This window comes from Triturus cristatus, chromosome 2_2, assembly GCF_964204655.1.
Source record: "Triturus cristatus chromosome 2_2, aTriCri1.1, whole genome shotgun sequence".
NCBI lineage: Eukaryota > Metazoa > Chordata > Amphibia > Caudata > Salamandridae > Triturus > Triturus cristatus.
The window spans coordinates 32526805-32549674 of record NC_140582.1 but is presented as its reverse complement, the minus strand read 5'-3'; the positions used below and the strand labels follow the sequence as shown (position 1 = coordinate 32549674).

At 45.9% G+C, this 22870-nt stretch overlaps 1 protein-coding gene across 4 annotated transcripts in view; it reads left to right on the top strand.

The window, feature by feature from the left end:
- SHROOM3 (shroom family member 3) overlaps positions 1-22870 on the top strand; it is a 307144-nt gene that overhangs the window by 147839 nt on the left and 136435 nt on the right. For all 4 annotated transcript variants that reach the window (XR_014978051.1, XM_085640966.1, XM_085640968.1 and 1 more), the window contains exons 3-4: positions 7702-7833; positions 19044-22344. Coding sequence is in view for 3 of the 4 variants with exons in the window: in XM_085640966.1 (XP_085497092.1) it covers positions 7775-7833; positions 19044-22344 (3360 nt within the window). In the remaining variant the exon portion in view is untranslated. The remainder of the gene's footprint in view (positions 1-7701; positions 7834-19043; positions 22345-22870) is intronic.

Genomic DNA, 22870 nt, shown 5'->3' with positions numbered 1-22870 from the left:
ACAGCTAATTCCTCATTCACCTCACAGGGAGAATATGAAGAGAATTGCCCTAACCGTCAGCTGATTTCTGGATCAAAGGACAAGCTTCATAACTTCTGTTGAACAGATTCCGAGTGACATTGGCGTCACCGTCTTCGTTCAGAGCCTACAACCTGCTGTGGAGCCTCTATCTTGATCAGGAAGAGTCACGAGCTGATCGGCCCTGGAGCACAGGAAGCGCACTCGCTGCTATAAGGACTTGTAATGGACTGGAAATGTATGGGGAGAATTTGAAAATATTGTGTAGATCCGAGTAATCCCCTGTAGCTACTTGTAAGTGGCTTGTTTTGGTTTTAATCAATACCGATTACTTCCTGGAAAACGCTTGTGTGGCAAATATACCTTTATCTGTGGATCTCTTTGAGCCATGCTACCTTCCAGCAGAGGACCTAAGGATCAATCTACACCTGTTCAACTGGGTTTGTCATGCAACTTCAAAAGTATCATTATTCAGCCTGAGCTTTTTACTACATTAATGCCTGCTTCGGTGAGCTTTCACATCACAGGTATTAGAACTCAATCTCGCTTTTCATGATAAGGCCCCCTGTTTTGGCTTACTGAACTGCTTAAACCTCCAGAAAAGTTTCTAAGTCCAAAGATGACGTTCTGGACCAGTGCAAGCGCTCTCTGTTTGCTTCTCTTTGTCTCTGGGTCCCAGTTAGCCTTACATTATAAGATCTTGTTATTTTATCATGGTTCATTTATTAGTATTTATATATTTTACATTGTTTACAGCTGCACTCTACCATTGGGGTATCAGTGCACTTTACAGTGATACAAACTTAAGAGAGAGGTATATTTACGTAGAACTGCAGGGGTAGAGGTCTCAGCTCTAACAAATAAACAAACATTGAACATAGTTAAATTAAACCATTGCACTTGGTAGATGTCATGTATTTGAAAGTGATTTCATATTCATATAATGATAAAAAGGGGGATTGGTGAAATAAAGCATTTCACTAAGATCACACTGTTTCGTTTAGTCGGGAAGCATCAATTAATCCAGGATTTCGTATTTCACTATTTACAAACCAGCCACTTAATGGTTATCTTATTGAACCTTAATCACCTGATGACTGCCCATCCTATATTGAACATCACCCATATGAACATAGCGCCTCAACAGCTAGGTAGCATGGACTCACTCCCCATCTCCCATACAGCCAGACTGGACTGCCTCCACTCCCTAATGGCTGGATCGAACGATAACCTTAGCCCTGATTACCCCAATAATACTACCCTCTCTCCCCTTCCGACTGCCACTCACCTAGATAATTCTACTTTGCCACACCCACTCTCTACTTTGATGGCTGTCATCCCTTACCACATTAACAACAAGGGAACTTGCACCGCTGCAAATCTTCATCCCCTGATCCTCTCTCCCCCTCCAACCATGCTCCTCCCTTGCTCCAACCCGGGCTCCCCCTTACAGCTCCCTTCCGACCAACAGCTCAGAAACTCCTTCTCGGAGGATGGCCGGCCTCCTCCCATACCCAATAGCCATGATCCAAGATTCGGTCTCGCCTCTAGGCTTAACGAAATAACTCTGGAGCTTCTAAAACTTAAAGCAAACATTCAAAAACTCATAAACATCAACTCTGAACTGGCCCTTGACCTATCTTCTAACAAGACTTCGCAGGAGATCCTGCAAAGGAACAACTAGTACCCCAAAATACCAACTTCCTCCCTTATCCAACCGACCGACCATGGGCAGAAAACGCCAACTACCTCCCTTATGCAACCGACCGACCATGAGCAGAAAACACCCATCCAAAATTGAAGTACTTATCCCTACTCTAATTCCCCATCTAGACCCACGAGATACAAGAATCACCTATCTGATCTGGACATTCTCTCCTTATTCTGTGACTACAACTCCTCTCTACCGGTCAAACAAGTCTTTACTGGAATCACCCAAACTGCCCCGCTAATCCTTCCGGGAGCTACTAATCACAAACAAGCCATAGCAGAAGCTATACAATTCATTCCATCTAACCCACACAGAGCGCCTAAACTCAATGCTAATGCCTTAAACACTGCTAACCTTTTGCAAATCCCTATTACTCAGCCCTCTACCACTGAAATCAAATCACGCCTGAAATGCATGTTGTTCAACTGTAGATCAGCAGTGAAACGTGCTACGGGCCTTGCTGATCTCATTCTAGATCATAAATTAGACCCCCTAGTCCTCACTGAAACTTGGCTTAATGACTCCTCTGGCCCTATCCTTGACATCCTAATCCCTCCTAGCTACAACATTATTAGACGCGACCGAATTAAGAGAATGGGAGGGGGCTTAGCCTGTATCTACCATAACAGTCTCTCAGCAACTCAGTCCCCCTCTGCTACTCTCTCATCCTGTGAATATATGTGCATAGACATCATCAGCAAACAGAGACCCTTATGCAACCTACACATTTTTTACCATCCTCCTGGTGATAACCTTCCTCTGATTGAACAAACAATGGAAACCATCGCGACCAACCTGGGTCTACACAGCCCCCAGATCTTCCTTGGTGACTTCTTTCTTCACTGTAGTGACCCTAATGATCTGGCTGTGATCAGTCTCAAAAACTTCCTTGCTGACCTCAACTTGAAGCAATTCTGTGACAGTCCAACACACAATTTAGGCTTGATCTAATCATCTCCAACCCCAACTCCATTCAGGTTCAATCTATTGATTCGTGTGACTGGTCGGATCATCACTATATCACCATCCAAATCCTAGAAAGGTGGTACTCCAAAAGAGGGCAACCTCTAAAACAAAAACTCTGGAAAAGAGCACTACATAACACAAACATAAATGCGCTCATTTTGAACTGCATAGAGAGGAGTTTCGGGGGCTCAGGAAAACACCTATCTCGTTGAGCTGGAATGCAATGCTGGAGGACTATGCTGCTATAGATATATTCTCCTGTTAGGGTGTATTGTTGTGGTGGTTTGAGGGACTGGACCACGATTGTGTGCCACGGGGGCTCCTCACATTATCCATGGGTAGCCACCCTGTATGATTCACAAGACGGCGCAATGTGCATAAGTCAGCCGTGGGACTGGACTGCGCATGAGTCCAATTGTGGGCGTGTGTACAGGCTACTATCGCTACTGGTGCCGGACATGCGGGGAGGGGAGGGCAGGGGGGGGGTACAGTTTTTTCTTTATATTTTACTTGGGTTATTGGCACTGTATTGTGCATTGATCGCTTTGAGTACTCAGGGTAGGCTGTAGTTGGACACGGGATGAGGGACCGAAAGCTGGAAGCACTCGCATTGGTTTGCAATAGGAGATTCAATTGCAAAGGTTAAATTACTCACATGATGCTTCGACACTGTAACTGTGTATTCTACTATGCTGTCTGAGACTGTATGTCATTATGCCACGTATGATTATGATATCGTATCATGTTTTGTAGTTTATTTGATTGGTTGTGTAAAATCAATAAAAAACAGATAAAAAAAAAAATAATAATAAATGCGCTCATTTCCCACTGCAAGCTGTCCTTCCTGCTGCCTGTTTCCATGTCCGACGTTCACAATCTCACTGATCACTACAACAGCTCCATCTTGACTGCACTGAATGCAATTGTCCCCCTTCAACTAAAAAATAAGTCCAACAAAGACTCCAAGCCATGGTTCAGTGACAGTCTAAACAATGATAGACACAACCTGAGACTAGCAGAATGCTCCTGGAGATCAGCTCCATCTATTAACCGCCTTAAGATTTTTAAGACTAATAAGGATTAGCTACAACAAGCACATCAGATCAGCGAAAGTGACCTTCTTCAAATCCCAACTAGACAAAGCTAAAAATTGACCCAAAAGGCTGTTTGACCTGATTGTCACAAGCCAATAACACGCCTATCCAATCTCCTCTCATCTCCAGCCCTCAGCCTCACTGCGAGGACTTTGCAGACTTCTTCCTTGAAAAGTCGAAGAAGATTGGATCAGACCTAAGGTTGGCCCTGATCGATCTATCACTCGCTCCTGACTCCTCCTTACCCTAGCTGCCTCTCATGGTCCCCTGTCGCTCTCCTAAAAACAATGCCTCTTGGAGTCAATTCATACCCCTCAACGACATCAATTCTTAACATTCTTGCTACCTTCAAACCTTCAGATCACTTCAATGATCCCCTCCCCCCCATCTCTTTAAAGACACAATAAGATCACTAGTCCCTCTCTGGGCCAAGATTATCAATGCTTCTCTCCTTCAAGGCGAAATCCTTGACTGCTTAAACGGGTCTGGTTCTGCCTATTCTTAAAAAACAGACAGCTGACCCTGATGATCTAAATAATTTTCGTCCAATCACAAACATCCCTACTCTGGCAAAACTCCTCGAGAAATGCGTTCATGAACAATTGTGTAACCACATTGACGAATTCTAACCCCTGGATCAACTCCAATCTGGCTTCCGGCACGGTCACAGCACCGAAACAGCCATCACTCACATTGTTGACGACGCTCTCACAATGCTTGACCAGAACGAATCTTGCCTACTAATCCTACTCAACCTCTCATCGGCATTTGACACTATCAAACATGACAATCTACTGAGCCTTCTGGAACGCAGGATGGGGCTCGCTGGCACTGTACTAAAATGGTTTGCCTCCTTTCTCAATAATAGAACGCAGAGAGTCAAATCCAATCAAACTCTTTCCAACTCCAGTCCCTGCACTCTGGGGGTGCCTCAAGGGTCCTCTCTCTCCCCCATGCTTTTCAATCTATTCATGGAACCTCTTACTGTAATCCTCAAAGCATCTAACATCCAATATACATGTATGCGGATGACACCCAATTGTACATGAAAATCTCTTCCCCTGAAGATATTAAGATACTCAACGGAACCCTGCTCAAAACTCAAAAGTGGTTAACCTCCAACCACCTCAAATTTAACACCCTCAAAACGGAATTCTTACTTATATCACCGTCCAAGCAAACCCCCATCGTGGAGAAATATTTGAAAAACCTCTCAGCTCTCAACTGCACACCCCACATCATTGACTCAACTAAATCGGTGCAATCGTTAGTCATTTCACGGTTGGAATATAGTTGTGCCACACTCTGCGGGCTTCATAGATTCAGATTAGCCCCCCTCAGAGCATCTCTGAATGCGGCGGCTAGACTTATCACCGGCTCCAAGAAATCCAACCACATTTCTCTTGACCTGAAATCTCTCAACTGGCTTCTGTTTGAGGCAAGGATTACATTAAAAATTGCATGTATGACTCATGAAGCACTGCATTTCAATACCCCTTTGTACCTGGCAAATAAGCTCGTTCCTCAAGGAGCTCCAGAACCTTGCTTCTCAAGCCGAAGAAATATAAAAAAATGAAAACCTACAGTCGTTCTTTCTCAGGCATTGCCCTGAGAATCTGGAACTCCCTGCCTCCAGAAACTAGACTGATTCCCTCTTTGATCGCCTTCAAAAGGAAAGTGAAATCGTTACTGATGAACACCGCTCTGAGCTAGAAACTCTTACCCTTCCTCATGTAACGCTGACTTTGGCCTACTTGGCAATTGTATTACCCATTGCCTCCCTCCTATGTGTTTTTCTTTCCTCACCAGCTGTCTTGATTTTGTATTTTGCCTTGTATCATTATATTGGTTGTTATTGCTTTATATCACTGCCTTTTGGGTTTCTCAACTCTTATGTAAAGCGCTCTGATACCCACCTGGGTCATGTTCACGCTATATAAAACTTTAAAAATAAATATCTATTTGTCTCTCATTTTTACCTCAAATGTTAATGCTTTGTTTTTATCTTTGTGCATGAGGGTAAAGCAAGGGTGGCAGGCTGAAGCCACATAAAAGGTTGGCTCATTATAGGCTTGAGGTTCCAACAGGACCTGGAGCTGAACCAGAGCCTGGCTTCAGGCTCGAGCCTGGCTCGAGCTTTCAGTGGCTCACCCACTGCTACTTTTCTGCGAACACAAACAAGCGAGCACGCAGGCAGAGATAAGAATGCAGTAGAGGACAGATGTTCCTATATCTGGGAAGGGGTGAGTCACATGGTTGTGGAAGGATTGCCACCCCTTCCCTTCCCTTCCCTTCCCTCATCTATGGCAAGGCAGCATGACTCCAATTAAATTCCAGCTATGATGCCACACTAACATGGTGGCAAAGATGCAACAGATGTAAAACCAACCGTCACGATGAACAGCATGACGTCACAAATTGCTTTCTATAACACCTATCTTTATGCATCATGTGTTATCTCTGATGAGAGGCACTGATCCTCGCTCAGTTCCCAGCAGGTAGGACTGTGGTTAAGAAGGATCCTTAGCCCACCATAAATTAGACCTGTTATGTTTATCATATTTTCGTACTTGACAGCCTTTTTTTCTGTTCTCCATAAGAGTCGGTGCCCCACGACTGGGTATAATGGTGGGCTCTAAGGTCATCATCTGCTATGCTTTAAAAGTTATGGCATTTAAATTTACAGTGGTCTTACACAATGTGCCAGCACTGCTTTTGGGTCCTACTCCAGCCCAGCGTAAACTACTCATGCAGAGACAGATCAGAATTGAGTAGTAGGGTTCGCCTGTTGTCCCTGCCAAAGGGATAATGTCCCTGAAGTCAGTCAGTCTTACCCCAGTCACTCATTCGTAACCGGCGCATGCCAGCATAATATCCCTGCATTCAGGTGCCACCACCTTATCCTAAAATCAGCTACTACTTTGTCCCTTGTCTGTTAGAAGACCTAAAGGCCACTAAATCTTTATTCTTAAATTAAACTCTTCGTAGGGCTAATACCAATGTTGTGTTCAATAGGCCTGGGCAAATTTTCCGTTCCGTTCGCGGAATTTGCGATAATTTGGCATTTCCGCGTTCCGCGGAGAGCGCGGAAATTGTCAAAATTTCCGCATTCCGCAGCTTTGCGATAATTTGGTTCTTGCTCGCGCTGTAAAATAATACATTCTCGCGCGCGCGCGATCGCCTTACCTGAATCCCTGCGTTCGCCGACAAGTTTTCCCGATCCGGTCACGTTCTCCATGAGATGTTGTATTGTTTTAGCCATTTGCGCTGTCTCGCGACAGTTCGTGTCCGCAGTGACGTCATGCGTCGCGCGATCACGTCTTTTTTCTCGCGATCATGCCCCGCGAGACAACTGAAAACAAGATGGCCGCGCCCGCGAGCAACCACAGGGGTAAGTTAGCGACCCGTAACCATGCAAAAAATATCGCGAACGGGCGGGAAAAAAACTTCTGCATCTTCGCGATATTTCCGCTTGTTTGCGGAGATTTTTAACATTTTCGCGATAATTTGCGAAAGTCGCTTTCGCAAATTCCGCCCACCCCTAGTGTTCAAGCAACCCTCGCTGGTCAGAGCCTCCCAGCCCTTCTTCACACTTGTACCAGTTTGCCCAGTTCCAGGTGCCTGCTGAAGGCACACTTATTCTAAACTGCAACAATCGGTTTGCAACCCCTAGGCATCCTGTCAACGTGTGGGTGCTCTTTATAAAGCGCCCTGAATCAATTAAGCAACCCATTGTTATAAGAGCTTTGCATTTAAGTTACTTGCCCTCATTAAATGTAGATATTTAATGGTTAGAAGTAATCCGTAAACCGTTTCTGCACTGTGTATCTCACTGCTATTGTGCTCACTGGGAAATGTTGCAATTGCTCTTTCTTACCTTTGACCTTCTCCTTCTCTTTTGTTTCTACCCAGAATTAGGGAAGCAGCAGCCCAGCCGCTCCCCTGTCCTTCTGTGGAGTTCCCGGAGAACCAATCCGATCCCAGCATGATGCAAATATCCCAGGGCACGCTGGGGACGCCTTGGCACCACACCTACCATTCCAGGTGAGAAGGGAGGCAGCAATGTGAAGAGAACAGAAGGAGCCGGCCCCTGTGTGGATAGTGATGTGTGCTGGGCATAAGTCATGGCCTGTTGTAGCTCTGGCTCTGTCCTATTCCTATTCCACATGTATGCGAAGGCTACCATATTCTGGACAGGGCGGGAAGATGTGCAAGTAGCGTATTGAAATCAGTAACCAGAGCCTCCTTTGACCATGCACGATCGTATTGAAGACACCTGGAGGTCTCCTTCAGACCCACCTGCATCAACTTCAAGTCAGAGGGCAAGAGTCACAGGCACTTCGAATTCACCAGAAACCTCCTTTATTTAGTCACAACTCTTTGCTGGGGGCTGTGATGCAGTTGTGCGATGCTGGTGCTGTGATGCAGTTGTGCAATGCTGGTGCTGTGATGCAGTTGTGCAGTGCTGGTGCTGTGATGCAGTTGTGCAATGCTGGTGCTGTGATGCAGTTGTGCAATGCTGGTGCTGTGATGCAGTTGTGCAATGCTGGTGCTGTGATGCAGTTGTGCAGTGCTGGTGCTGTAATGCAGTTGTGCAATGCTGGTGCTGTGATGCAGTTGTGCAGTTCTGGTGCTGTGATGCAGTTGTGCAATGCTGGTGCTGTGATGCAGTTGTGCAATGCTGGTGCTGTGATGCAGTTGTGCAGTGCTGGTACTGTGATGCAGTTGTGCAATGCTGGTGCAGTTGTGCAGTGCTGGTGCTGTGGTGCAGTTGTGCAGTGCTGGTGCTGTGATGCAGTTGTGCAATGCTGGTGATGTGATGCAGTTGTGCAGTGCTGGTGCAGTGATGCAGTTGTGCAATGCTGTTATGCAGTTGTGCAGTGCTGGTGCTGTGATGCAGTTGTGCAATGCTGGTGCTGTGATGCAGTTATGCAATGCTGTTGCTGTGATGCAGTTGTGCAGTGCTGGTGCTGTGATGCAGTTGTGCAGTGCAGGTGCTGTGATGCAGTCGTGCAATGCCTAGTAATGCCAGTGAAGAATGTACAGTTAGCTCTGTGTCACTGCTAGTGCCAGGCAAAATATATATTTGTTTAATTCCAACAATATTGCCCTTCTGCCTACCACAGAATTACAAAATGGCCACGCACTGAGAACCGACCGGCATTTGACTGATTTAGGCAGTTTTGGGCCATTCTTGTGGTTGTCACCAGCAAAATGAGATCCAGTAAGAACCGTATGAACCATGTAAACTGCCTTTTTCGTGGGTGGCTTTGGCAGTTTTTGTGATCTTTGCTTTGCCAGAGAGAACCACAAGAACTGTCCGAATCTCAGAATCCACGCATTTCTTGGATTTGCCTTTGGGGCAAATTTGGCAGTTTTTTATATCCCAGTTTCGCTCCACAGGCAAATTAAATAGACCTGCAGGTTTCACATATTTTCAAAAATAGTTTCACTCACCCCTAGTGACTACCTAGCTGTTTAAAGTCAATATGTGTTTTAGGATTCAGCCAGTATGGAAGATACCAGGCATTACATTTAATTTTACTGGTATGCAACATTTTATTACTCATTGATTTAACACTGTTCTACCAAAACATGCTTGGTCTTTTTCATTGAATACATACAAAGTTCTCTCGCCGTGCGCGCCATTGAGGGAACCGGCAGACGCAATAGAGCTCTGAGGTCCTGGGGGCCTTTTGAGGTTTGAGAGTGAATACAACAATTACGTTACGGAACAACGGTGGACCTCGTGTTCTAGATATTGAGTGCCATCTTCTGTATCACCTGGCTTACCTTTGTGAGGCCTGTATCTGGTTTTATATTTGCAGAATGACTATACAACTTTGGTCCTGACGAATGCCCCTGAACCCTATACATGGTCAAACTTAGGTATAAGCATGTTGACTTCTTAAAGGGAGTATTCTTTTCAAACTCCTTGTCATTTCTTGCTTCATTAACCCTATCCAGTTTGGGCTCAAGAATAAAATTGATTTTCAGCCCCCAGGAGATGGTTCTGTCCATACCACTTCTTTTCGCTTGCACTCTTCCCCTCACTCTAAACACATTGCTCATCTAACCTTAAACACCTCTGCTCCTCTCCATCAGAGAGTTGTAGCCTCACCAGGCACCCTGCGGTGCAGGTGTGAGGAGGGAAACCAATGATGAAGCACATTACCTTCAGGTCAGTGAGGGTTCTTGTCCTAAGAAAAGCATTCTCCAAAAGACAATTAGCTTCTTAATTCCCCCTTTCTTGTATAGACCAGTCGTACGTTGTGTGTATTCGATGTAGTCAGGTAGCAGTACTTTTCTGGTTGGGTGTATTCCTCCCATTAGATCCCGTGTGTATTGTGCAGTGACAGTACCTCCGCTATGGCGGAGGAGCGTTGCCCCACTGCTTTTGAGCAGCGTAAAGGAAAGGAAATATAAAATGATAATAACTTTGAGTTATCATTTTATGTTTCCTTTGTGGGCGGGTTGGCGGGGCTGCTCTGCTCACGCGCGGGGGAGGAGTGGTTTGACCACTTCTAAATGGTCAATGACTGTTTGGTAAACCAGTCATGCGTACTTTCCCTGTTCTCCATTACAGTCTGCGTGGAGAACAAGCCCAGGCCTATTCCCTGGTTGAGCGTCGAACCAGGACGCTCAAAACCAATCACAATGCTGCATTGCAGCGTTGTGATTGGTCAGGGGAGCCTGGCTGTTCTTCCTGGTTTCCTTTCTCACGAGGAGAGCATGAGCAAGGAGTAGAGACAGAGGCCCAGGCGGCAAAGTAGGTGTATAATTTATTTATTTATTTGTTGTTTTACATTGCACAATCTCCACCCTCCGTGCCCGCCTACCACCCGCGAGTCATGCTGGCTGCCACTGGTATTGTGGTCTTTTTCATTCCCTCTGCCTGCTTACCCCCTTTCCTTGGCTCCTCAGGGATCACCACAGTCAGGGTTTGGAGGGCGTAGTCTAGAGAACACAGGGGACTCTTATGACCTGCATCCACATGATGATCAATGGGATCTTTATGATGTGTATCTTCTGTGGGACACGGACCGTGACCTTTATCCCACCCATCTCTCCACCGCCAGATGACACAACCTCCTGCCATGAGGTCTTCGGCAGGGCAGCCTTTTTCTATGAATTGGAGATGCAGATGAATGCCATTGAGGAAGATTTCCTGTTAGAAACCTTTTCTTCCTCCCAGCATTCCCTACAGTACTTCAGAATATTGAAGGGGATGCTGAAACCGGTTTCTGACATTTTCAAAGACCCAATTAAAGCCTGGGTGGTCACTCCTAGAGTGTTCAAAACTTATAAGACCTCCTGCGAGACCTGGTCTATGTTAACGGTCAACTCCCTCTGACTCATTGGTGGTCCACACTGCCTGCAGAGGGACAATTCGCAGGACACCTGCAATTCACCGCCGAAGGACAAAAAAAGTAAAAGGAGTAATGCAGCTGGCAAATGCATTGCTGCACAAACCACTGGCACCTTCCTATTTCAGTGGGTGCTAGACATCATATGCCATGGTTACTGTTTGGAACTCACTTCCACCCATCCCTCCTCCGCCAACACATCCTCTCCCCACAACACCAACGCCTGCTTCAGAAAGAGTTAGTTGCCCTCCTACTCGAGCGCAATAGAGCCAGTGCCACCACACCTACAAGTCACAGAAGTGTACTCCCTCTACTTTCTCATTGCCAAGAAGGATAGGTCCCTCAGGCCTATCCTAGACCTGAGGCCCCTGAACAAGTATATCCTGTCAGAACATTTCCACATGGTAACTGTACAAGATGTAATTTGTCGTCTTGAACAAGGGGATTTCATGACTGCCCTCGACCTCAAAGACACCTACTTCCACATCCCAATTCACTGGCACTACCTCCATTTTGTGGTAAGTGGCAAGCATTATCAATTCAAGGTGTTGCTGTTCAGAGTAACCACTGCCCCCAGAGTGTTTACACAATGTTTAGCAGTGGTAGGTGCGGACCTGCAGCGCAAGGGCATCCTTGTGTTCCCATACCTGAACGACTGGCTGATCACAAGCTTACCTTGCCAGCAGTGCCTTGCACACGCCCAGGCCACCATAAACCTTTTACATGACCTGGTGTTCACCATCAACGCCACTAAGTCCCACCTTCAGCCCCTCCAAATTCGACCCTATTTAATGCGGTCCTCAACTCGGTCACTGGCAGGGCCTATCCTGATCCCGCAATGGTTCAGGCCATTCCAGGCGTTGTTCTCTCTTTTTGGGGGGGGGGGGGGGGCAGATCACTAGGTTACAGTCAGAACAGTGATGCGCCTCCTGATAATGATGGCCTCCTGCATTCATAGGGAACATTCCTAAAGCTGTTAGCTGCAAAACAGCCACCTGGTCCACACCACACACTTTCACTAAACCCTATTGTGTGGGTGTACTGGCTCGCCAACAAGCTAATATTGGCCAGGTTGTACTTCGTACACTTTTTCAGTCCTCTACAATACCTTCAGGCTAGCTGCTGCTTAGATGAGGACTTGTTTGCAGTCTATGCACAGAATGTCTATCTACAGCTATACATGCCTTGAGCAGAAAATATTACTTATGTAAGCATCTGTTCGTGGCATGTAGTGCTGTAGATTCACATGCACTCACCTTCCTCCCCAGAAGCCTTTTATTGTTGCAGATGTGCTATATTTTACTTCATTACTTCTTCCTACATGGCCATCTCTTTCTTCTGTATTGCTACGCTCCATTTTTATCTTCACCCGCCATGCAAAAAACAATCTTACATTCAGACGCGGAGTTGAGTGACAATGATTAGACGATCTATCGCACGTCTGCAGAACAAGATGTACACTGTCATACGATGCAGAAGGGAAGCTCTTGTTTTTCTAGACTGTCATGAAAGCCTAGCTACACTCTCGATGGGTTGGAATATGCTGAACCTGCTGCCAATGTATGTTGCTTTATGTTTTAAAAAATCAATAAAAATATTTACAAAAAAAAAACAATCTTACAATGGGGCCAATGCCCATACGCATTACCAGCAGTGGACCTTGTGACTCGAGAAGACTTCTTTGGAGAAAAACAATTTGCACAGATCCGGGCCCAACACCAGATGGATGGAGTTATGCACAGTATGTGAATCTACAGCACTACATGCCACAAACAAATGCTTACAGGGTAACTTTTAATGGGCAGTGTTGAACCACCTTCATAACAGCCATTGCCCTAGATATTCTCTCCTCGGATGGTTTCAATGGAAAAGAGGAAGTGGAGGACAGGGCAAGATAGGTGGAGACTTTAGCAGATCACCATTGTATGTTTTTTATATATAGAAAGGGAAGGGAACCCGAGGTCTGTTTGGGAGGATGAGGAATGGCATTTTGTATATGGATATTCCTTGACTTTTCTCCACCAGGACAACTAATCACTGGTCTCCGCCTACAATGGAGTGGTCTTGGGGGCCCTGCACACCATACACATCAGCTAGTATTGGAGTAAATAGCAGGTAGCAATCTTGCCCAGCATTCAAGTGACATAAAAGCCAATTTAAGCTTTTCTTTCATGGTCTATGATGTCAATTTGGAACCCCCAGTTTTTATTTTAAGCCACTAGCTACAATACCAGATTCAAAACCAAGTTATTCACTGTTCTGGTAAGCACTGATTGGCCATCAGCACATGGTCTGCAGATATGTATGAAATATTATATCATGGCACTAGATAAACTTGTATCTCCACCATCTTTTCACCTATCCCTCGTGTCATTGGCTTGGGAATGATTGCAACTCTGTGGCTGCATTGACTACCCTCTGAAGTGCCTTCAGTTCATAAGTGCAGACCTACAGCAGAAAACAGAATCCTCTCTGTGCTCTTCGGGTGCTTTGACTGAGTGCTCTCAGCATGGTTCTGGCACTCTGCTCTCTCATGGAGAGCAGACTGCCAGTTCAGAGGTGTGGAATAGAAAAGGAAGGGATTCTGGCATATGCTATTTATTGCCATTGTTGAATGTAGGGAGAGGTAATGACTCACGAGAGGCTTGTAAAAACTCTCATTCATACTTTTATTATCACAGTACAGAGGTATTGATGGCAATGCACAATAGGGGTTGGGCGCAGGCCCTTGTCTTTTGGAAAGTTTCATACAGATTTGTCTTGAATAACACCAGTTATTAAGAAAATAAAACAGAACTTTTTCAGTAGAAACTCAGACCTAACCTTAACCTACTATAATATATATTTACTGAAAAAAACAAAGGTTAAAAGAACGTTATAGTTGAGCTCAGATTTCACTCATACAAAACCATTGAAATTCAGCAGTTACAGTTACCTGAGCTAACTATAATTTACGCTCTGCAATGCACTGCTTATCACCTCACATATTACATCACTCATGACATGGTCATTGGCATCACCGATGACATCTCTAATGACATCATCTAGTGAGTGTGTTTCGGAAACTTTTGTGAGACTTAAACATATAAACTAATCTATTGCATAAGTAAAGTTATTATACTTTTTATACTACTAATGAGTGATACTGTTTCTAACATATGTCATATGAGTGGCTATGTGACTGTATCAGTGTGGGAGTGACTGTATGAGTGGCTGTATAGGTGTGGGAGTGTGTGTGTGTATGTGCCTATATGAATGAGTAAGCGACTGTGAATGGCTGTATTGGTGAGTGAGCGGGTGTGTGAGTGGCTCTTTGGGTGGGTGAGTGGCTGTGTGAGTGACTATGGGTGGGTCAGTGAGTGTGTGTGTGGATGGCTGTATGGGTGACTGAGTAGCTGTGTGAATGGCTGTATATGGGTGGGTGAGTGGTTTTGTGAGTGGCTGTATCGGTGACTGAGTGGCTGTGTGAGTAGCTCTTTGGGCAAGTGGCTGTTTGAGTGGTTGTGTGGTTAAGTGAGGGGGTGTGAGTAGCTGTATTGTTCAGTCAGTATCTGTATGAGTGGCATTATAAGTGAGGTGTAAATGGGGTTGTAAGTGGTTTTGTGAACGAGTGAATGTATGTGTGAGTGGCTGTATGGGTGAGTGAGTAGCTCTCAGTAGTTGTATGGGTGGGTGAGTTGCTGTGTGAATGGCTGTTTGGTGTGAGTGAGTATTTGTGTGAGTGGCTGTATGAGTGAGCATTTTGACTGTAGATCAGTAATTGTATGGGTCTGTGAATGTGTGGGTGTGTGAGTGGTACTGTGGATGATGTCATCAGTGATGTCACTTAAGATGTCATCAGTGATGTTATCAGTGATGTCATTGACCATGTCATGTGGTCATAAGCAGTGCATTGCGGGGATGTAACTTATAGTTAGCTCAGGTAACTATAAATACTGAATTTCAATGGTTTTGTACAAGTGAAATCTGAGCCTAACTATAACATCCATGTAAGCTTTGGTTTTTCAGTGAATTTCTAAGATTTTTTCAACTCTATTTACTAATTATAACATCCCTGTAACCTTTGTTTTTTTAGTGAGTTTCAAAGGTTTTTTTTACATTTTATTTCCTAACTTTAGCCTTTCAGAGTGGGTGTGTGAGTGGGTGTATAGGGCACACGCCCCTCTCCCCTTTTAGTATTATGCTGGACCCCAGAGAATGGGATCCTCGAGCCATAATCAACTCAGGGTGGAAGCTGTGTGCCCCCTTCTCTTTCCATATTATACTGAGCCCAGGGGGATGGGGTCCTCAGGCCGTAATCGGCTCGGGAAGAGGGGACCCTGTGCACACACCCCTCTCCAGTATACATTATAAATAGGACTCCCAGTTTTATGGTATTTATTTTTTGGACATTTCCCTCTGTATATATCCATATTTCTTTTTTGCTAATTTTATCTGTATTTATCCATATTTATTTTGGGTTTTATGGAGAAATTAAGCCGAAATTAGTATATTTCCACATTTATTTAACCGATAAATATGCACTCATGCTCGAATGCCAGTCAGGTTTCAATGCTGTGAACATCCACAGCGAATAAATCAATGCACTTATATGGAAATATGCCAATTTCAGTATTAACTTTGTGCATATCTACTGCTGTTAAATCCTCTTTACTAAAATTCCTTTCCTTTTTGATCCCCTTACCGATCAATCCATGCAGCTATTGGCCTGGCAGTCCAGGCATACAGTATTTAGACTTACTGAAAAAGCAAAGCAATTTCCGTTTTTATCCACATTTTTTAAAAATAAATACAGACAAGAAAATACATGTTTTCTGTCTGTATTTATCTGTAAAAATCAGTAAAAACGGAAAACAGGGAGCCTTAATTATAAATGACCCCAAGGCCCTTGCCCACTCCTAAGGTTATTTGTTTTGCAGCGATCTCACAAAAGTACTGCAGGATCAAGGCAACAATGCACTTTTTAAATTTATTTTAGCTTCGGAGGGGTCTTTCTGGGACTATGGTGGCAGAGTACTCCTACCCTATCACATTATATTATTTTTTACACATTTTCAAGACAGGGGACTATGTCCTCATAGTCCTGTAATGTCCGCTGCAACATTTAATTTAATGCTGCGGCCAACCAATCTGAGCGCTCGTTCCTCTGGGACCCTCACTCCCACAGGTGCAAGATGGCCCAAGGGGAAAAAGCCCCTTCGACCAATCAGAACGCTCTATTTTTATAATCTGTGCTTGCAGGAATCTTGCAAGAGTCTCTCGAACCCTACCGTCCAGAAATATAAATATTGTTGAACCTTAATTTCTCAAAAACTACTGAATGGATCTACACCAAATCACCCAAAAACTATTTCTGGACCAACATCTAGCTTCCTGACAAATTTGGTGTAATTCCGTTGAGCAGTTTTGCGATCCTACGAAAATTGCATGGGGATTTTGTGTATTGGGGCCACCCTTTCTCCTCATCCCCTGCTTGACGGATTACCTCAAAACTTTCCATAAACGAGCGAAGCTAAAAAAAAAAAGCCCTATTTTGAAAAGTTTCATGAAGATGTGGCAAACAGTGCCAACGTTATTAGCAAACCTAAAAATGCTTTCCATATGGAAATGAAGACCTAACTATCACTACCCAGTAGTGACTGCCACTGGGTAATGTATATAGTATTTTTATAACATGAACCTAACCAAAACATAGTGGAGTGATGTACAGTGTCAAAGGTCAAGCTAGAGTCAACAATTTATCAGGCAGGCAGCTAAGTACTGGGAGTAGAAGTTGGCTGTGATGCACTTTTCTTTATAGGGGTGTCTCCAAGTCTTTTCTAAATTGAAGCAGGATTGGAGAGAGTCAATTTAATACAGAGATGTACTTCTGATCTCAGGTGCAAATGTGCTAAAAGTCACCTGAGATGATGAGTTTGTCAGCCAGAAATGCAGGGTGCTGTTAGTAATCAGCGACGGCCCGTATAGGGCGTGTTACCGGGGCGGTGACGTGGGGCAGAGGAGGGGCAGGGTGGGGGGTTGCAAAATGCGGCATACGGCCGATTGCAGGTAAGTTACGAAAAAAATAAAGAAAACGAAATTTGTTGCGCGTTTGGCGATGCTGTGCGCGCAATGAAATTCGTTTTATTTACTTTTTTCGGAACTTACCTGCAATCGGCCGTATGCCGCATTTTGCAACCCCCTACCCTGCCCCTCCTCTGCCCCACGTCACCGCCCCGGTAACACGCCCTATACGGGCCGTCGCTGTTAGTAATGACTTTGTAAATGATGCCGCCAATGGGAGCCAGTGGAGTTTCATCAGTATGAGGATGATGTGGTCATTCTTCTTCAGGTCTTGGGTGAGATGTGCTGCTGTGTGGAGGATGCCCTTCAGGCGAGCCAGGCTGTAGTGTGTGATGCAATGGATGGATGTGTTTCCACCATCCAGAGGTGAGAGTATGAGTGCTTGAACAGCTGTTCAGAAGTCACTTTCTGTGAGGAACGGTGCACGTCCTTTAGTGGAGACAGATGATATTAGGTCGTCTTAGTTTCCTTAAAACTGTGTTATTTGAGCTTGATATTAATGTCTAGGGTGAAGCCAAGTGACTTGGCACTGCGCTAAAGTTGGGTTTGAATCTGTCCAGGTCCATGTCATTTAGCCAGGTTTGGATAAGATGTTCCCTATTATTCGTGGCAAATAACAGAAAATGAGTCGTCAGGTGGGTGTTGGGCATCCAGACCTGGAGAAGGTGCAGGATGTCTGGAGCAGAGGAGACCATCAAACAGAGTTGTGTATCTTTGGCACATTGTCGAATTATTTGTGAGTAGACTTCTAAGGGCCTTCGTGTACACCTTAACGATTACAGGGGACATGATGGAACATTTGGGGACTCTGAAGGTGTTAGGGTTTTCTGGGACATTGAGTGCCAATTGATCAAACTTGCGTCAGATGGATAAAAAGAAAGCCAGCCGGTAAAGTGGGTTTCCAGTGCATTCTACTCGAGCCTTCATGGTGTCGTAGGCAGTTCAGTGGTCCTGCCCTATCAGGCGGCATGGGTTTTTTATGTGCGAGGGCTTTATCTGCAGCGCTTAAACATGATCTGATAAAGGTGTAAGGTGGGAGAATTAGCTTCTCACTGTGAAGGTTACGCATTCAGCCTTGTAGTCCTAACCGTGTTCACTGACTGCTTTTGGCTCATGGATGGTTGCTGGGCCCCTATCAGTACATCTGAGCGATTCTCCATCCAGACAGACGTCATTGTGTGACTGTGAATGTGATCGGTATCAGCAGGAGGTACATTTACCTTGAGCCTGACTACCTAAGACATAAAGGGGATCCCTGCGCTTGCTGATGATTTCACACACTAACGCCACTTCTCAGCATGTCTAGGAGTTTTATCAAAGTGAAGCCGGCTTCTTTTTCAGTCATGAGTGTTTAATGTTCACACAGCAAGCAACATGTGTCAAATGCTGAGTTTCCAGGAAGACTGCCAGGCCAGCCTTCCACTCCACTCCTTAAAAAGCAAACTATGTTTTTAAAAGAAGCATTTAAACACACACACACACACGACAGACAGGGCGGCCCGCTCAACACGCCCCAACCTTTCTATCCTGTTTTTTTGTCACCTCTGTGCAGTACATGCCACGCACGGACAGCACGCACGTGCTTCATAGCACGTGCGGGTTGTTCTTAACTTTTGGTGTTTCCGCTCACAGGAGCTTCAAACAGTGCTGACTTTTCGCACGCACAGTTGAGCGCGCGCAGGCATCCACACTGCGGCCCAAATATGGCGCTTTAACGGCTTCCTCGAAACCTAAACATATTGCCTGCGAGCAGATTTATAAACTAAACCAAGCATTTCGTTCTCACAGTGAGGCTTACTTCTCCCTGTCTCTCTTTCCCTCTAGTTCCTCTGCGAGTGACCTCTCCGGCTTTGACCACGGCTATTTGAGGAGGAGTCCCGACCAGTACAGCTCCCGAGGCAGCATGGAAAGCCTGGACCACCCGCCCCCTGGCTACCCCTGTCAGCTTTCTCCAGCCAAATCCACCAATAGCATTGACCAGTTTTCCCAGCTCCACCACAAGAGGGACTCGGCCTACAGCTCTTTCTCCACCAACTCCAGCATCCCGGAATACCAGCTCTCCCCTTTCTGCAAGGAGCGCTCATTTTCCATGGAAAATATGCACTCCCGCTGCAGTCCACACGAGAGGATGAAGCAGGCAGACATCAAATACATCAAGACAGTGTACGATGTGCAGAGGGGGGTCTCGAAGGAGTATGAGGTGCCCTCATCCTCTCTGCTTAAGAACCGTGAGGGGCAAAGACAGTCTGGAGGCCGTAGCACAGACAGATCGCAAGGGGTGACCAGGGTGTTTGGGGTTCCTGCTTGGAATCCACACAATCAAAGCATGTCAGAAAGTGACAACGTTCTTAAAGACGTCCCTCTGCCACCAGCCCGCAGTGACAGTTATGCAGCCATTAAGCACAGTGAGATGCCTGGTTCCTGGTTAAACCCTGATCACAGCAGATCTTGCCAAACTCAGTCAGACTTGGTTTGCTCCCAGCCAATGACTGGCTCTGCTCCTATTTCAGGGCGGCAACCACTGAAAACTCCCTTGGCTGCAGGCCAACTGCCCCCAATGTTCGAAGCGAGCCCAGAGAGCGGACAGTCAGTGAAATCCAAACGGAGATCCTTGCAGGCACCACAACCAGGACAACCCATGTTTCCCACAGGCGTGTACCCCGTGCCTGTGCCGGAGCCACACTTTGCCCAGGTCCCTCAGAATTCATCAAGCAGTAACGGGACACTCTATCCAGCTTTGGCCAAGGAGAGTGGATATGCACCACCCCTTCCAGTCTCACCCTCAGAGCCACCAAACAACACAGAGCACCCAAGCCAGGCCTCTAACAGACTTACAGGTTCTTGTGATCTTGCAGGCGCTCAGATGAGGTTGGCAAAACAAGACGCTATCGCAGTGTTTGCTCAGTATAGACCTCATTTACCACAAAACGTCAAAGTTCCCACAAGTTCTTCTCGAAGGATTAAAGGTGAATCAGATCTTCTTAACAATCAATGCCAAGAGAGCAGTGAGATTACTAACCAAGGAGTTTATCCACCCTGCAATGCAAGAACTAAACAAACACATCAGAGGTCAGCCAGTGAAAGCAAAGGGCCTCTCCCGCCTCTAGAACACTGGCGATCAGAGGTCCAGGAGGAAAGGGAGACTAACCTGTGGAGGAGAGAACGCAATTCTTTGGATCAGACTTTTTGGGCCTCTGAGAAGAACAAGCAAATCGTCTCAGAAACTAACCAGGGCATGGGTAGAAGGCAACGCTGCATGGAAATAAAAGAGCTGCAGCAACGAGAGGGGAATTTGGTTGCTAAACGGAGAGATGACGAACAGGAACAAGCCAATAAAGAGATGACTGGTTTGGACAGACAAAGCTTTATGAGGAACAATGATGGGACAGTGTGTACTGTGCCGCTGCACAATTCTCAGCCAAAGTGTGATCAACCTTCTTCCCCATTAGAGATGAAAACCTATGAGTTTGGCAGGAGTCGCCTGAGCTCCAGCAGCAGCCAAAGTTCTCAAGGCTTGCAATTTGGAAAGGCAGATGGAAGCAGGACACGCTGCTCTGTGCTTGAAAAGATCAGCAAGATAGAGCAGCGTGAGCAGGAGTGTCAGAGACAGCACGGCACAGGCGTGGCCCGCCAGCCTTACAGCAATGGAAACAACAGGTCAAGCCAGTCCTCGAGCGCGAGAAGCTCTTTAAACAGCATCGAGGACCTCAAGAGCAAGTTTGCTTTTACTGAACAGCCTCACATGAGTGAAAGAACACGGTCAGCCAGCACAACAGCCTTTGAAAAGACTCCACATTCACAGCACCTGCGCAGGACTGCGAGAGTGAGATCTGAGGAGGCTCAGTGGCACCCTGCGGGCGAACAGCCATCAGGAAGACTGTCCGCTAAGGGCAATGACCATGGGTTAGATTCCCAACTACAAGAGCAAGGGAGGGTAGACCTGCAGGGGAGCAAAGGCACATCAAGGCCGACTCATTGTGAAGACAAAGAGAAGCACTGGAAAGATGATACCAAAGACATCCCTGGATCACAGCGGGATCATCTGTCCAACAGGACATACAGGAATAGCATCAAAGATGCTCAGTCAAAAGTCTTGCGGGCCACGTCATTCAGGCGCAAAGATTTGGACATTAATACTTCATTTGTGAACAAATCAAAAAACAGTACACCAAGGCCAAACTCTGCATGTGAAGATAGCAGACATGCCAGCACATCCCCGCATGCACCAAAGGAAAGACATAGCGTAACACCCACAGAGACATGTACAGCTGCACAGGAATACACCAGCAAAGAGCACCAAGTGGCAAGAATAGGAGGGAGAAAGCGAATGACTGCAGAGCAAAAAAAGAGGTCCTACTCTGAACCTGAGAAGATGAATGAGGTTGGAGTCTCTGATAGTGAGTCATCCTCTCGCAGCATTGAGAAGAAAGGGACGCCGTTCACCTTTCCAGAAAGCACTGTGGCAGACCGAAGGCGTATTTTTGAAAGAGAGACAAAAACCTGCTCAACCATTAATCTATCCAGGCCGGAGCTTAAGCAGCTTCAGCAGAATGCCCTTGCGGACTATATTGAACGTAAAACTGGGAAGCGCCCTTCTTCTCAGGAGACTATGTTTTTGAAGGAACGTTTTCAAAGCTCATATTTTCAAACAAGCATGCAGGACAATGAGAGCCTCTCCTCCGCCTCAAGCATGAACTCACTTCAGGACCAGAGTGTTCTTCACCGCTGGCGAAATCCTCCAGAACAGCCCAGCATGAAAGGCCGGGTCTCATCCACACTGCCACCGGGGCTGACGGGCTGCTTTGACCTCAACAGCTTTGAGCAGAAGGGAGAACACCAGGAAAGTAGATGCAGGAGCAGTTCCTTTGCAAACCTACAGATAAGAGACAAACAACCAGAGTACAGGCCAAGATTAGAGCCCAGCAGAGGCCATCAAATAGATTCAGGTGACCAAATTGGCCATGCTAATTTCACCAAAAATAAGCATGCAGTTGAACGGCGTTCACCATCTACAAATTCTGGGAAATCGGTATCAGCGGAAGATTTGCTTGAACGATCGGGGGAGCAAACATTTCTGTTGCATGTGAGGTCTAACTCCTCCCCTTCAACTGATACGAAAAGCCAGGTATGCACAATTAATTATTTTTAATTCTTCACTGTGTTTTATGTTTTTGGAACAAAGGCATTATAATGAGTGTGGTGGACAGACCATGATAGCACTGTCATCTTGGAATATTGTCTATGAAATGCCGGGATTAGCAGTACATTAGTTTAAATGGGCATTACCTGAAGTCACATTGCTCCAATTCAGAAGAAGAAAGGTTTCCAATATTAAATGCCAGTAGAACACGGACTACGAATTCACCGTGTGGTGGAGGTCCACTCGCTGCATTATGAGTACACCGGTTGGACCTCCACTGGACCTCTTCAACCGCCGGGGATCCCTGATCCCGCTGCGGTCTGAGGCAGCAATATGCTGGCGGTACTGCTGCGGCACAGCTGAGCATATTACGAGTTGCCTCACTGTGACCCTATCCACAGCAGTAAACCCGCCATGGAAAGGGTGGTGGTGAGGTAACTCAGGGGGCTCTAACAGGGCCCCCTGTGCCTCTGTGCGTGAGGGTTCATGCAGGGGGGCACATGTTGTACCT